General features: G+C 34.8%; 1 protein-coding gene across 1 annotated transcript in view; it reads left to right on the top strand.

The window, feature by feature from the left end:
- The window catches only part of EYS (eyes shut homolog), a 1,624,793-nt gene that overhangs the window by 1,007,854 nt on the left and 599,815 nt on the right, over positions 1 to 17,124 (top strand). Inside the window, 1 exon segment of the mRNA XM_049653864.1 lies at positions 3,762 to 3,853. Coding sequence (XP_049509821.1) covers positions 3,762 to 3,853 — 92 coding nt within the window.

The following is a 17,124-nucleotide window of genomic DNA, read 5'->3' as shown; positions in this document are numbered from 1 at the left end:
CAGCTTGGAGCCTGGAGCTTGTTTTAAATTCTGTGTCTCCTTCTCTCTCTCTCTGCCCCTTCCCTGCTTGCATCTCTCTCTCTCAAATATAAACATTAAAAAAAATTAAAATTCCAAGATCACACAGCTAACAAACAGTAAATTATAAGGCTGACTTTGAGTTGAAAGTGTATGCTCTTTTTTCAGTACTGTTCTATCATAACCCATCAACTCCTATTCCTGTGGTAAATACCCAGATTAAGGAAGCCATCCAAGTCATCACTGCAATAAAGTTATTAACTCAACATAGCCTAAAATATTCAATATAACACTGTATTTTTATGTATCATTTCTTTTATGATGTGATTAAATATGTGAATTTCCATGAAATAGTTATAATTTAAATAAGTCACGTTATACCAGTTTGACTTTCTTTAAATGTTCATCTTTCTTAAGTAATACAACACATAATATGTAATTTAGTACAAAGTCTGATATTAATAAATATCAGCCAGATGTAGGCATTAGTAGTGGTAATATTTTTACTCATTCATGTATTTAAATGTTCACTCATTTGTTAAACATTTATCTATCATCAATCACTTTGTCATTGGTTCTGAGGATTCAGTGGTAAACAAAACACACTTTATTTTCCTCATATTGCTTCCAATTGATTACAGATAATAATAGGAACAAGTGAAACAGGAGTAAGAAAATAGAATTCTGTAACAAATAGAACACAGTAATGAATCATCAGACATCAGTCTTCAAGTTTGCTGATCCCTGCTCTACAGCATTTTCCTCAACTAAGACCAACATTTTCCATTATTCTTATAATAAGCATAAAAATATGGAGACCAAATATAAAAAATAATAAAACACACATAATATTGATCATTGGTCATGTTCAAAATGTTTCCCCTCAGCACAGTTTTCTGCTGCAAACTCGCATTAACTGAGTGTCTATCTCAGCTAGTTCGTTCCTCTCACCACTGTGGACATCTCCATAGACATTATGAGGAACTAACAGAGACTTGCAGGATTGTGGGTGAAATATTTTATGCAGTCAAATGCTCTACCCCTGAGCTATACCCCCTGAAATATTTTATGAAATGATGAATGATGGAGACTCCTTTCACTTTCAGATGGATAAAAATAAATTCACAATAGGTTGAATCAAGACATTGAGGAATTATAAAATCATAATGAGAGAAAAGACTTGTAGAATTTCTTTACTTCGGGTTTTATGACAAAGGATATTTACTCATGTCTGTAATAATAATTACTATCATTTACTGAATTGAAATTATGTATAAGGCTCCATCTTAAGAAATGTATTAAGATCGTCATCTCTGGAGTCAGAGTTTGGAGCCCAGCTCTGCTACTTAGGAGCTTTGAGAACTTGCAAGTCACTTAAGCACTTTGTGCTTAAATTTACTCACTTGTAAAATGAAGGTAATAAAGATTGTTGTGAAGCTCAAGTTAATAAATGAATAAATGTTGGGGAGTAAATGTAATACAATGAGTAAATAAGTAAATGCATATAAACATGTAGAAGGATGTCTGGGACATGAATCAAATGTGAAGGTTAGATATTTTCTCTCTACATTTTGCAAAAATCATGCAGACAAGCGAGGCTTCTCACAGAGTTCAGTATTACACATGCTCTTAGGACTCCTTTAAGAATGGTAGATAAGGAAGTTTTACTTTGTTGTGTAAATCCAAAATTCATGTTCGTTCTGCTCACATCACTGCTTCCTTGCAATGATTTAAGGGAAATTTCAGTGTTACTCTGTCTTCATGATTTTAAGATTTTCCTTGTTCCACTATGATTTGTGAGACTATGCTCCAATTTCTTCATCTATTTTAAAAGTATAATCATATGGGGAATGCATTTACATTACAGTTTTCACAAAAAGACATATTTATGGCTGAACTTTTACAGTGATCATAATTTAAGACCTATTCTAGAAATGCAGAATTGTTAGTCAATCTTTTTAGGAAATCACAAGTTTTAGGAAAGTTTAATAATATGAAACTTAATTTTTATTTTTATTTTTTGAAATAGTTTTTAAAAACACTTTACTGGCTCTTTCTAATAACAAGGAAGTTAAGTACCTACATAATATTCATTGTTGGGACTCAAATACCAGACACCAGACTTACTGTCTGTGTTGCAAATCACTGTGCCTCCCTGGCTAGCAGCAAATCACTTCACTTTAGTTTACATCTCTGAATAATGGAGCTAATAAAAGAATAGTTCCTACTTCATAGAGTTTTGTTTTTTATTTTGTATTGTAAGGAAGGAATCAGTTGATACTTATAAAATGTTTTAAAACTCTGTGACACCCAAGTAATCACTCAATAAATAGTAGCTATTATATGTATGTAATTTAATATATAATATATGTCTATATATGTCATATAGATATATGTGTCTATATATGTCACATATATATGACATATATGTGGTATATATATCTGTATATGTCATAAAGGAGCTATTTTTTTTTTTTTTTTAATTTTTTTTTCCAACATTTTTTATTTATTTTTGGGACAGAGAGAGACAGAGCATGAACGGGGGAGGGGCAGAGAGAGAGGGAGACACAGAGTTGGAAACAGGCTCCAGGCTCCGAGCCATCAGCCCAGAGCCTGACGCGGGGCTCGAACTCACGGACCGCGAGATCGTGACCTGGCTGAAGTCGGACGCTTAACCGACTGCGCCACCCAGGCGCCCCAGGAGCTATTTATAATAAAAAGATTCAAGTAAAAATAATAGAATGATCCATTAAATATTTTATATTCGTTTGACAGCTTTGGAGATAAAAGGGAATTATTAACATTTTATCATTTTATCATTAACATTTAAATATACTATTTAACATATTTCTTAAAGCCAACTTGTAGTAGATAATTTTTTAAGGAATCTTTTGCAATCTTTTGTAATCTATCATAAAATTAAAATATATAGCATAATATTTATCTTTGGACCCAACGTGGGTTTTAGGTATATCAACTTAAATATAGCTAGATGCACAGGAATTATGCAACACCGTGCATCTGTGTTTCTTTAACATATATGTAGGTTATTCATTTCTTGTTGATATGATAAGCCCCTTTCTGGGAAAGAATAGCTATACTATAACTAATATACATGCAGACATATGCTGTGAAGAGGGTGAATAGGTCACTGAAGCCTACCTGTGGAATTCTCAGGGAGTCCTGATCAAATGTACCTGTTAGAGACATGATCTGCCCCCTTTTAAAATACAACTTGGCTCAATTAGTAGTAACCCTACAAAGACACCCCCCCCCCCCCCCACCTCTAGCCTCAGGAAGCTTAGAATAAATGGTTAACCTCCATAATCTTCAATGTTTCCTTCCTTGGACTTTTAACATCACCCTCTACACTGTATTCACTGATCTTCACGTTGCTCAATTGGTAGTATGTAAGGAAGCTTGCTAATAATACTCACTTTCTGCTAGCAGAAAAAGCTGCCTTTCTCAACCATGTTCCCCAGAATATTGGAACAGAAACTAGAAGTGTCTGTGTGTATGTGTGCATGTACACATAGATGATGCATGTATATGTATATAATACTTATACGTTTATTTATTTTAATTCTACAGTTTATTAGTTGTATACCTTGAATTGTCACCTCTTAAGTTTCAGATACTTTGTCTCCAAAGCAATATAAAAATCATTGGTAAATTCTAAGTCCAATGCAAATATGTGTCAATTTTGTTGTGAAAAACTGAAGGAAACTTTTTTTTTCTTATAGTACCACTTTTTCTGTGCTGGTGAAGCAAAATTGAGAAGCATTAACACTACCGTTAAAGTGGATGATGGACAAAAGTATACACTGTTTATCAGGTAATATATATCTATTTTCTTGTAGACTTACCATTATTATAAGTAACAGAGACTGTTCCTCTGGATATTGTTTTTGCCCTTTAAAGTCGAGGTTATCCAAGTATCCTGATATCGGAGATATTCACATGCGCTTGAATGTGAATTAATGTTTATCAAGCCATTTTGCCTTTTCTCTATGTCCTTAAAATAGTGCTGAGGAAAGAATGTTAAAGGGGTTATATTATCTATGAAATTATATAAGCAGCTTTACAAAGAAGTCATTAAACCTTCATATTATTTTCAAATTAGAGAAATCATAAAAAGCAAATAAAGTGGTATTTCTTTTGATAAGCAAAGTTAAACATATTCACTGGAAAATTTCGAACATCCAGAAAAACATAAAGAAGAAATTTAAAATGATTCATTATACCATAGTCAAGATAGAATAATGAAAATGTATTGCTCTATTCCCAAAAGCTGTGTTTGAAGGTGACTCTATCCCAAAACTCTCACCAACATTAGGTATAATTTTGCCTATCTGGATAAGTGAAAATGATGTTTTCCCTTAATTATCTTTCCTTGATTTACGGCAAAGCTTTATTTTAAATATAGAATTAATACCTTTGTGTTATGTGTTTTGCTTCCCTCTACTATTGTTTTTTACTTAAACGGTACTTTAAAACACATACCACAGTCCTAATTCAGTATGGAGACTAAAATACGTTATTTGGTTACAACAATAGCTGATTATTAAATAATAATTATCTATTTAAATCCAATAAAAAGGAAAGCAAAAAGGCTAAAACAGGGATGAGGCAAGAAGTTATTTGGAAAGTTTTAAGGGTGTTGTACCCTCTTTCAGCCAGAACTTTCCAAATTCTGTCCTCCAAGAATTTCGTATCTTTTAGAAAACTGACCAAAAACCAATCTGTTGTCAACTAAATTGAGGAAAGGCTACATGACATATACCACATTTGACTGCTCAAAATACACAGGAGCTTTTTAAGACCTCTATGATGCATTTAGTAAGGTCTTACTTTCTTTGCTTAACTCAAAATATAAGCACAGAATCCTTTAATATTTTTTTTAGCATTTTAACCTCTTGAATAGTTAACACTGGGGGCAATGCACTTTGGTAAATTCCATCTTAGCCGAGATAACAATTTTCCTGGGCAGAGACTACCATCATCTGGAAGGAAAGCAGGTATATGAGAATTAGGGCACAGTGAAAATAAGTTATAAAAGACATATTTTAGCTCCTGGACGAAACAAAGACAGACAAGAAGTGATGTGAGAACCATTTCTGGCCTGGGGTATGTTGCAAAAAAGTTAAAAAAATCATTGAGGATACAGTAATCATACTTAAAGTTTATTAGGCACCAATAATGTGTCAGGTGGTATGAATTTATTTATTGTTAAGAACAATTCTAATTATGTACATTTTCCGGATGCAAAATGGAGAGATAGATTAAATACAGGAAAAGACATAGTTTTGAAAAAATGGCACAACTCCAAGGCTGCTCTTATTCCAATCCTATGAATAAATTTTAAGGTATAGACCCTATGATCCATGCTGTAGAAACATAAATAATTTGTTCTCTTAACCCTAAAAGAACTGCTGTATATTCAAGATAAGATGAAGATAAGAATTTTAAATAACCTGCCCAATGAAGGATTAATGTAAGAACAAAATTCACACACATTAAGCAGCATATAACTGTATGTAATCATAGTGAGCTTGATAAAGCCCATTATATTGGTTTGGTCAGGCTGCCATAACAAGTACCACAGATTGGCTGCTTAAGCAACAGAAATTGATTTTCTCACAATTTTGGAGGCTGGAAGGCTGAGATCAAGGTGTCAGCAGGTTTGGTTCTTTGGAGGGCTCTCTCCTTGTCTTGTAGATGGCTGTCTTCTCTCTGTCTTCACTCTGTCTTCACATCATTTTCCTTGGTGTATATCTGTATCCTAAATTCCTCTTTGTATAAAGACATCAATCATCTCATTTTAATTTCCTACCTCTTTAAAAACCCCATCTTCAAATATAGTCACATTCTGAAGCACTGGGGGTTAGGACTTCAACATATGAATTTTGCAGGGGACATAATTCAGTCCATAACATTCATTTTGCATATTTGAAAACTGAGGCTCAGAGAAAGTAGACATCTTCCTCCAGATCACATTGTTAGACAGTAGGAAGTGTTAAAAAAATATTCAGCTGAGTAAATTTGAAGATCTGTTTGGCCTTATTAAATGATTCTTGAGTTGAGCAGCATCCCCTCTAGCAAGTAGAGAGGATTTCTGCTGAGGTAAACAAAATAATTATTTTTTCTTTTAGAGAGATCGAGTGCACCTGTGAGCTGGTGAGAGCGATAGAGAGGGAGAGAGAGAGAATCTTAAGCAGGCTTCACACTCAGCACAGAGCCTGACACGGGTCCCAATCCCATGATCCTGGGATCATGACCCGTGCTGAAATCAAGAGTCGAATACTCAACCTGCTAGTCACCCAGGAGCCCCAAACAAAAGAAAGATTTTTAAAGGCAGAGAGAGGGCATTAAAAAGAGGAATTTATTAACAAGGAATACATTGTTTAGGCAAGGTTACCCTCCAAAGAGGAATAGAAAGGGTCTATCAGTAAATTTCCTAGTATTGATCAAGAATTACATGTTGACTGGTTAAAGGTTATATTCCAGGGGGTTAAAACTGCAGTTAGTTTAGGTAGTAACTCTTTGCTGACTTGGCCTAAGTGACACCATTTTTAGCCTCTGGTTTTCTTTTTAACAGAGGGCAAGATTAGAACCATGACCTTCTGCCTTCTAACCTGATCATTATTTTCTACTATAATATGTCCAGTCAGTGTTTTAAAAGTGACAACATACTGTTTAAAATCTTCTTTAAAAGAAGCATTAAAGGGCACCTGGGTGACTCAGTAGGTTAAGCGTCTGACTTCAGCTCAGGTCGTGATTTCACAGTTCATGAGTTCGAGCCCCGCTTGGGCTCTGTGCTGACAGCTCAGAGCCTGTAGCCTGCTTTGGGTTCTGTGTCTCCCTCGTTTTCTGTGCCTGACTCACTCTCTCTCTCAAAAATAAAAAAAATATTTTAAAAAATTTTAAATAAAAGAAACATTAAATGTAAAACATTTAAAAATCCCAAGAACACATACTTTTCACTCTCCTCATCACAAGTAACTTTTAAAGGTATTTAACAACTAAAAAATCACTTTCTATGTTCTATGACTTTTTTACAACTTACCTACAATTTGTTGCTTTTAATTTTTATCAAGAAGTAGTAATCTGTCTGTATTATGGTCTAAGTTCTCTAAATTCAGAAATATCTCTTCACAAGTTTTTGATTTATTTGAAGTAATGGGAAATTTATACAAATATGCTTTTGTCTGCAATTATCACCTATAAAGAACAAGAGTGGGGTTCCATTAATTTTATTTTCCTATACCTTTAAAATATACTTCTAGAGGTAAAAGGGGAAAATTTATCTTTAATTTTAAGTTTAACTCAGTTCAAGAATGCTGTCGCCAATAATATTTTTTGACCATTAATATACTCTTTAAAGTAAAGATAAATGGTAGTTGCACATTTCACTCCCAGCTCTACACTCTTTTATGTTGTTTCTCTTGAATGACATTACCCTTGAATATGAATATAGGAGAAGCATCTTTCCTCAAATGCTCTTATGGAAATATAAGAAAAAGAATAGCAAGGTTTCACTCAGACCATGATGAAGTACTCTTACAAAGAGTGAAACAAATATCTTCCAAGAAAAAGTAACTGAGCTCATTATTTTTTAGAACAAGGAAAGACAAGATGTTCTGCAGAGCAGCATGTCCCTTTTAAAAAAAGAAGTGTGGATTGCTTAACTTAACAAAAGCAGGAAGGAAAATATGGAATGTTTAAATCAGGTGAAATATACACTGGCATAATAAAGATACTAAGGAGCACATATACTAAAAACTATTTTAGTTTTTAGTGGGAAATTAGCTATAGCTGTTGCTCATCTTTTAATGAAAGAAGGGAAAGTGAAAATGGGACCATGCAGTGATGTTAGGCTAGTGAACAACAGCATATAGTATATCAAGAAGAAAAAGAAATACAAATAGGCGTACATTTGTTACTCCACTCCTGAATACTGTAGATGTATTGAAACATAAGGAGCTGAGATAATCTAAGATAGTGGTGCATATATTTTCAGGCAAACCCAAATCTGAGAGTGTGATGTAGCACTTTATCCATGTCTATTCGTATATTTACCATAATTATATATGTTTTATATTATATTATATAAATATAATATAATATTTATTTATTACTCACATTACTTGTGTTATAAACATCATTGCATATATTTATTTGCATAAATATTATATATGCATTATTTATTACCTCACATTACTTGTGTTATAAACATCATTGCATATATCACATGATTGCATCTATTATATCATGATATAATTGTATATTAATACATTATAGTATTATAGGATTTGTATTTAATATATATATGTATATATGTATATATTTTATGGGACTTTTCCTTTAAAGCCCTACTTAATATTTACCTTCGTTCTTGGAGAGAGATAGGATTTGGAATTCAAAGATAGAAATAAATTAGCCTCTTCTGACCTCCTCAGTTATGGGCCTTAAAAGTTTTTTTTTTTTTTCTGGGGCGCCTGGGTGGCGCAGTCGGTTAAGCGTCCGACTTCAGCCAGGTCACGATCTCGCGGTCCGTGAGTTCGAGCCCCGCGTCAGGCTCTGGGCTGATGGCTCGGAGCCTGGAGCCTGTTTCCGATTCTGTGTCTCCCTCTCTCTCTGCCCCTCCCCAGTTCATGCTCTGTCTCCCTCTGTCCCAAAAATAAATAAAAAACGTTAAAAAAAAAAATTAAAAAAAGAAAAGTTTTTTTTTTTTTTTTAAGTTTATTTATTATTCTTGAGAGATAGAGACAGAGCATGAGCAGGGGAGGGGGCAGAGAGAAAGGAGGAGACAGAATCTGAAGTAGGCTCCAGGCTCTGAGCTGTCAGCACAGAGCCAGACGCGGGGCTTGAACTCACGAACTGCGAGATCACGACCTGAGCTGAAGCCGGACGCTTAATCGACTGAGCCACCCAGGCGCCCCAAAAGTTTTTTTTTTACATGCCTATCAATTAAAAATACATCCCTGCCTTAAAAAAAACCATTCATTTCCTGTCTCAGTCTTACACTCTTAGTCTACATCCTGATTTGTAACTAAATTGTATAAACTCTACCAGTTGTGCTGGAGCTACCTCATGGAGAATTTGTTGGTTTGGAACTTTGATTTGCGTAGTAAGCACCTCCTACACCGAGAGCTGTACAGATCAAATAAAACAACAAATGAGAACATCTTCAGTTACACTTAAGAGAATCATTTACCAGTTACTGTTAGTGGTTAGTCATGTGGATATACAATAAATTATAGTGAGTTTTGAGAAAGACCATAGTGGATATAAGAATAGTAAATGGGACTTAAGAAGATGGACACGTGCCAATGAAACTCACACATTAACAAATATTTTTTCAAATGATATAACAAATATGTTTTTCAACTGGATACAAAGCCTGCGCCATACTGACATTGTTTCTATTAGATGATGATAGGAGGATGTTCCTTAGGGAATAGTATCAAAAGAGAAAAGGAATAATGTATAGTTGAGACCAGTTAGGTGGGAAAGAGTGAGGATAAGGTCTGCAGATGCAATGGTAGTCAGATCGTGTAGGTCATCAAATGCTGCAGTAAGAACTGTGAACTACATCATATGCAATAGAGACTGACTGGAGAATTTTTAAGTAAGGGAACAGGTAATGTGATCAAAGAAGTATTCACTTTTCTTAATAGGCTATGCTAAGCTACAGTATACAATAGACTCTAAATTTCTACACCTCTCCAGATCTACTCTACAGTCTCTTCTCTGAAGGTCTTTCAAAATTGACCTGTGTAAATTACATTATGGGCTCTGTAACAAGTTGAATTGTGTTCCTATAGAATTTAGGTGTCCTAACTTCCAGTATCTCAGAATGTGGACCTATTTGGGGATAGAGTCTTTAAAGAGGTAATGAAGTTGAACTAAGGCCATTAGATTGAGCCCTGATCCAATATGACCAGTATCCTTATGAAAAAAGGAAATTAGGACACAGAGAGACACACACAGTTGGAAGACAATGTAAAGTCACAAGGAGAAGGTTGCTATCTACAAGTGAGGGAGAGAGAGCTGGAACAGTCTTCTCTCACAGCCCTCAGAAGGAACCAACACTGCTGGCACCTTGATCTTGGACTTTAAGACCGCAAATTTGTGAAACAATACATTCCATTTATTTAAGCCACCTGGTTTGTGCATCTTTGTTGAGGCAGGTCTAGCAAACTAATATAAGCTCCCTTGTCCTCTGGCTTCCTATTAGATAGTCAATGGGGAACACTGACAGGAAATTCGAAAAGCAAGCAATTAATGTCAAGCTATATGTTCCCTTGGCCTTGTGTGGTGTCCCAGGGACCGGCTCATTCTCTCTAGTGAAGGTCTCAGCTCCTGGCAGCTGTCCTTCTCCTCTAGGTTCTGCTCTTTTCTTCTTGGTAGGTACCCTTTAGATACAGAAGTGGTATCAGACTAACTATGTTGTGGTCCTGGAAAACAAAACTATTCCTACATCCTGATCACATCTTTGTAGAGTTCATTTATCCAACTTTATTCAAGTTTTTTAGTTTCAATGTGGCATATGTTTTTGGCTGAAAACGTGACTCTCCAGTTAACATGGCAGAAAATGGTTGGATGGTTTAATGGAGAAAGTCCTAGAAGTAGCATGTCTCACTTCTGTTGGCCTTCTGTTGGCTAGAACTTAGTCATGTGAACGCACCTAATGGCAAAGGGAACTGCATAAGATTTTCTAGCTTTGCATCTGGGAAGAAATTAATTGAAACAATGTGGAATAGACAAGATGAGCACTATTTCTATAAGGGAAAGTAAGATAACTCTTTACCTTTTCAGATAAAGACAAAAGTAATCAGAAAACGTCTGTAATTTGAATCACAGTATTTATATTTCTTTTATCTTGGATCTGAGGGAGTTACTGGACTGCTTTTAAGAAGAAAATAGAAATTAATATATTTATACTGTTTATTCAGTAATTATAACTTGCTTGAAATATATACAATATATTATTACAGACTATAATTATTTCATTCCATTGTGTTTTTATAACTGAACGTATCCCAACAGATAATGTCTTACCTAAAGTATGGGTACACAATGCCTATGAATGATAAATTATTTGGTCTTCACACTGTAAACCTTAGACTTGTTGTCTAACTGATAGAAAACATAAAAATGCAGCATATTGTGCATTTAAAACAGAAAGAAATAACATACGTGTGTGTATAAACAGAGACATCATTCATATATATATGAACCAGGACAATTGGAACATTGTTAACACAGTAAGCATCAAAGTTTTGTACTTCTTTATAAGACATTAATAATAACACCAAGGACTTGACATGTGTCAACCAGGGCAGGATTGCTTTGGCACAGAATGCTGGAAAATCAGTGAGGTGGAAAAGAAAAGAAAGAAACCATTTAACCACTTTTCAAAAGTAAACATTTTTTCCTCTAATGAAATGTGTACATTATTTCATTAATCTTTTCATTAACCACTGTCAGTAGTGTCAAGAAAAACATGCCAATGGAATAATGATTTTATTTAAAGTTGAACAAAATAAACAATGAACAATTGATTTTGATTCTAAAACTATATTTATACAATCAGAGAAATGTTCCTCTAACACAAACCTACTTTTCTTTTTCCCCGATGGCATATATTCATTCAAAGCAAACTATAGAGAATAGGAGTGAAATTGGATCACTTTGGAAAAGAGAATTTTAAAGTGTAATCTACAAAGCCCAGTTAATCCAATTTGGAATTAAGCATTTTTAAAGTTACAGGTTGTTAACTCCATTTATACAAATACTCCAATAAGTTTTGTACCGACTACCTTTTAGAAATTATTTTAAATTTTTTTTTTTCAACGTTTTTTATTTATTTTTGGGACAGAGAGAGACAGAGCATGAACGGGGGAGGGGCAGAGAGAGAGGGAGACACAGAATCGGAAACAGGCTCCAGGCTCCGAGCCATCAGCCCAGAGCCTGACGCGGGGCTCGAACTCACGGACCGCGAGATCGTGACCTGGCTGAAGTCGGACGCTTAACCGACTGCGCCATCCAGGCGCCCCTAGAAATTATTTTAAAACACAAGTTAAAATAATAATACTCTTAAAAGTAGGGCATTTTCCATCATTTTATTTGAACATCTGAAAATGCATTACCTATTACAAAATTACTGAAATTAATCTCAGAAAATATTACTGCTGTTATACATTCAGAGGAACACACAGCTAGTTCCAGTTGTACTTAATGTATATATTAAACACCAGAGTTTTTGTTTTTCCCTTAAACAAGGCATTAGTCATTACAGAAATCAAAGCTGAAATTAGGCCACTGACGTTCAGCCTGCGGTCACGTGAACCTTCAGAGTTTGGGGGATATTTTAGGTAGGATCATCAGAAGTTTGCAGAAAGTACCGTAAACAGCATTTAGCAGCTACGCGCATGTGCATTTATAGGAAAGTACTACATCTAGGTATTTTACCACACATCCAGGGTATAAAAATTCTAAGCACACAAAAAACAGAAGCCTGAGCCATTCTCTTTTTAGATAAAAATATATATACTTTTTTAACCAAGATAATATCATAGGCTAGAAATAAATGAGATCATAAAGTAGAGTTGGCTTCATTCTTCCAAACGCACGCTCTTAGGAAGTAAGAAGTAATGGCTGGAATCATGACCATTCAGTGGCAGCTTCTGAGCCATCCAAATGTATGTCCTACAGAGGTCCAACTGCTTATGGAAATAAAGGCTAGCACAGCATAAATGAAGATTTTAATGGGTAGCTGTTGATTACCCATGTTCTTGAATTTGATCTGAAATCTGCCTTATTTTAGATGCTGATTCGTGCTCTCCCCTAATAAGAGAGAGACTCTGATATAAATGCCTTCGAGTTAAAAATTCCTCATATTTGAATCTTTCTGCTGCTTAATATATAGCTTGACTCACATCCTGTTTGGCTTCTTCATTTTCCTCTTTGCCAAAAGGTGAACTCTGTCTCTGATACTATTATAAACGTACTGAAAACAAGTTGAAAGTGGATAATTCTTTTTTTTTTTTTTTTTTACATTTTTTTAAAATGTAAATCCGAGTTAGTTAACATATAGTGTGATAATGATATCAGGAGTAGAATTTAGTAATTCATCACTTACATATATATATAACATGTAGTGCTCATCCCAACAAGTATCCTCCTTAGTGCCCATCCCCCATCGCACCCCCCCCCCCATCAACCCTCAGTTTGTTCTCTGTATTTAAGAGTCTCTTATGGTTTGTCTCCCTTTCTGTTTTTATCTTATTTTTGCTTCCCTTCCCTATGTTCATCTGCTTTGTTTCTTAAATTTAAAATTTGAGTGAAATTATATGGTATTTGTCTTTCTCTGACAGACTTATTTTGCTTAGCATAATGTGCTCTAGTTACATCCACATTGTTGCAAATGGGAAGATTTCATTCTTTTTTGATCTCTGAGTAATATTATTATTTGTGTGTGTGTGTGTGTGTGTGTGTGTGTGTGTGTGTGTGTATCTTTTTTATCCATCTTTTTCATCCATCATCTGTAGGTGGATATTTGGGCTCTTTCCATAATTTGGCTATTGTTGATAGTGCTGCTGTAAACATTAGAGTGTGGGTGCCCCTTCAAGTCATCATTTTTATATCCTTTGGATAAATACCTAGTAGTGCAAATGCTGGGTCATAGGGTAATTCTATTTTTAATTTTTTGAGGAAACTCCATACTGTTTCTGGAGTGGCTACACCAGTTTGCATTCCCACCAACAGTGCAAAAGGATTTCTCTGAAAGTGGATAATTCTTAATTTTAGTATTACATATGAGAAAGCAGAGACTAAAGAAAAGTCTTGGTAAAATAGATAAAACAAGATTATACCAGTCACTGCAAGAGAAACTTGCAATATTAAACAGTGTTTGAATGGTAAATTTTAATACTCATGAACTTGAAGGAGTATGATTCATTTTGGTGTATTTTGGAATGCTAAATATATAGTACTCTAAGTTTAAATCTTTATAACATTTTTTCTTTCTTTCTTTCTTTCTTTCTTTTTTTCTTTCTTTCTTTTGAAGTAGACCACTACAACAGTGTAATTAACTTATCAAATAAAAATGTCAGGAAAGTCACATGTTAGGAATCAGTTGTATGATGGGTTGTGAGAAATATTTAAAATATCATTATTTTCTTTCTGAAAATTAACACTAAATTCAACTCTCACAAATGTTTTTGGATTCCTTTCATAAGTTGAAAATGATTTATTAAGAATTATTTCTAAGGTTCCTTCTATTAGTGGAAAGTGATTTTGTATAAAAGGATTCCAAAGCATAGCTAATGCATTGTTTAATGTTGATTCTCATTGTATGTTCAATGGAATGAATTCAGAATCAAATTCCAAGTCTGTATTTGCTTTTTATGTTGTGTATTCCTAGTTTTAAAATATGTAACATCTTTCTGTTGACCTCAAACTTTCTCCAAAAAGATAGCTAAGTATCTTTTCTAGTATGGTCTTTTTTATAACCAGAAGATATTAAAAGATAGCAAACTTCAAGTTAAAGTGATAGAGCAGTAGCAAAATTAAGTTTCAAAGCATTCTAACTGGGAAATGTGGTATACCTCCAAAAGGGTCTTCATAGGTGGTATGTATATCATTTAGATTGTACACATGAAATTCTCTAAAGTTGTCAGTTTCTGCAGCTTTGGCTTTCTGTCTGTATGACCTTGAAGGTTGCTTTAATTGTTAAAGCCTCACTGATCACCATATGCCATTAGAAATGAATATGTTATGGACGCATCCATAGATTCAATAGTAGAAAAGTTCTAGAAACCATTTAAATGTTAATTCCTTGATAATCCTCTTCCACATGTTTATTTCTATGGGAACAAATCACTAAAGATTAATTATCATGCTTCTGTAAAGAAATATGATGCTAATTCATTTTCTCAAATTTAAGTTAAAAAGTTTGTTTTTTTAGAAAAAGGTTAAACTTTTGCAAGATTGTAACAGAATAATTGAAACATTGCAAATGTAGTATGAAATGATTTCTTATATAATTGATCAAATTAGAACAAATTAATGATAGCAGCTCTGATTGTCAAAAACAAAATAAATAAATCCTAGAAAGGTGAGAGTTAAGCGTAGCTGGAGACTTCCGTTTGTTAACTGTGGATAGCCATGGCACGATAATGATAAGTTGCTTATAGGGGAAGTAGAGAAAGTTTATGAGAGAATGTCCCAAGTCAGAAGGGAAGAGTTCAAGAGGAATAGTATATCCCTCTTGCTACTTAGAGGACTTGACCCACTTCCATCCAAAGGCAGATGCTCTACTTGTACCCTTCTCTCCTACCTTTCTTTCTTAGATTATTCATCTCTCTCTTTTCTGTACCATTTCCCCCAGGCTTTAGGTCTTGTATTAGTTTCATTCTGCTCCTCTTCAGAGCCAAACATCTTTAAGTTTTTCTGTACATGGGATTTCAGTTTTGTTACCTGACATTTACCCTTCAGTCCAATCCAGTCTGGTTTCCATGGTCCACAACCAACACAGTTTTTATTAATATCATGTGGAATTAGGGAGTTTTATCTTCTCTTGTAAGCCTCACGCATATGTTAAACTTAACATGTCTAAAACAAAATTTCTGGTCTCCTACTACTACCAACAACACCTCATTTATCTATGCCCCTCTCCTACACACCTCTTCCCATAGTCTCTCCTAATTCAGGTGTTAACTGTTATCTACCTATACTGAGAGTCATCGTTGACCACTCCCATTTCTTTATCCTTTACCTTCAAGCTCTAGCAGAAAGTCCTTTCTAAAATTTCATCTTCCATCTGCTGTTTCTCTCTGTCTCCTCTGAAACTATCCTGGTCCAAGTCTTGATAATATTTTTTAATGTTTGTTTATTTTTGAGAGAGAGACAGAGCATGAGCAGGAGAGGGGCAGAGAGGGAAGGGGATACAGAATCCGAAGCAGACTCCAGGCTCTGAGCTGTCAGCACAGAGCCTGATGTAGGGCGCAAACTCATAAACTACAAGATCATGACCTGATCCAAAGTCGGACGCTTAACCGACTAAGCCACCCAGGCACCCCCAAGTCTTCATCATTTTTTTATCTGCACTGTTGCAATTATCCATTGCCTCCTTCTAAATATTCTTCACGCTTTGGTCAGGGTGATTTATAGTGTGCTGCATGAAATCAGTTCTCTATTGAAAGGTTCTTCAGTGGCTTACTTTTACTCTGAGAATAAACTACAGACTCCTTGTCACTGTTAGCCAGCAATGGGCTTGCATGTTTGGGCTCTTGCCTGTTTTCCTCTATCTTACCTAATACCCACCTTACTTTCCTCTCAATGTTTCTTTCTCTTTGATGCACTATCACTCCTGGAACTTTCTAAAAAAGCTTTTCTATCTTATGGCCTTTAATCTTACTGTTCCTTCTAACTGGAATAGTGTATCCTCCTCTTTAGAGTGTTCCTTCTCCACTGTCCCCATGTTGCCTTGCCCATGCATCCTTCTCATTACTCAAGTCACAGATGAACAGTCATCTCTTTAAGTAAACACTTCTGAACCATCTCCAGAAATTCCACCCAAGTATTATCTGCCATAGCACCCATTTTTATTGTATAGTTGTTTTATGTATTGATTTTCTGTATCCTTAACTAGACTGTAAGCTTCATGGGTTCAGAGACTTGTCTGTCTTATTCCCTGTTGAGTATCTCCCTGGCACTCAGCACAGTAACTGGACCATAAATAGCTGGTTAATAAATAACTATTAAATAAGGAATGAAAGGCAGGAATGAAATTTTATTTCAGATCTCAGAGGTTGCCAGGCATTGGCAACCTATCCTAGTTGGGTAGGATCTCTGGGCTTTCCAGTTGCCCAGATCCACCCGTCAATTTTTTTCTCTAGAGTTACACAATTTTGTTGGCTGGTTTTCACTAATCTGGATAACTATTCTGATACATTATAGGCGTATATGGCACATAAATAATGTATACATTATTTAGTAAAATGTCACTAATTGTGTTTTAATTAACTTCTGTTTTTCTCCAAATATCCTAAAATATTTCCTGTTTTTAAGCTTTGTAACAAATGCATTCAAAGTTTA

Source organism: Panthera uncia (assembly GCF_023721935.1).
Source record: "Panthera uncia isolate 11264 chromosome B2 unlocalized genomic scaffold, Puncia_PCG_1.0 HiC_scaffold_24, whole genome shotgun sequence".
NCBI lineage: Eukaryota > Metazoa > Chordata > Mammalia > Carnivora > Felidae > Panthera > Panthera uncia.
This window is presented reverse-complemented; position numbering and strand designations above follow the sequence as displayed.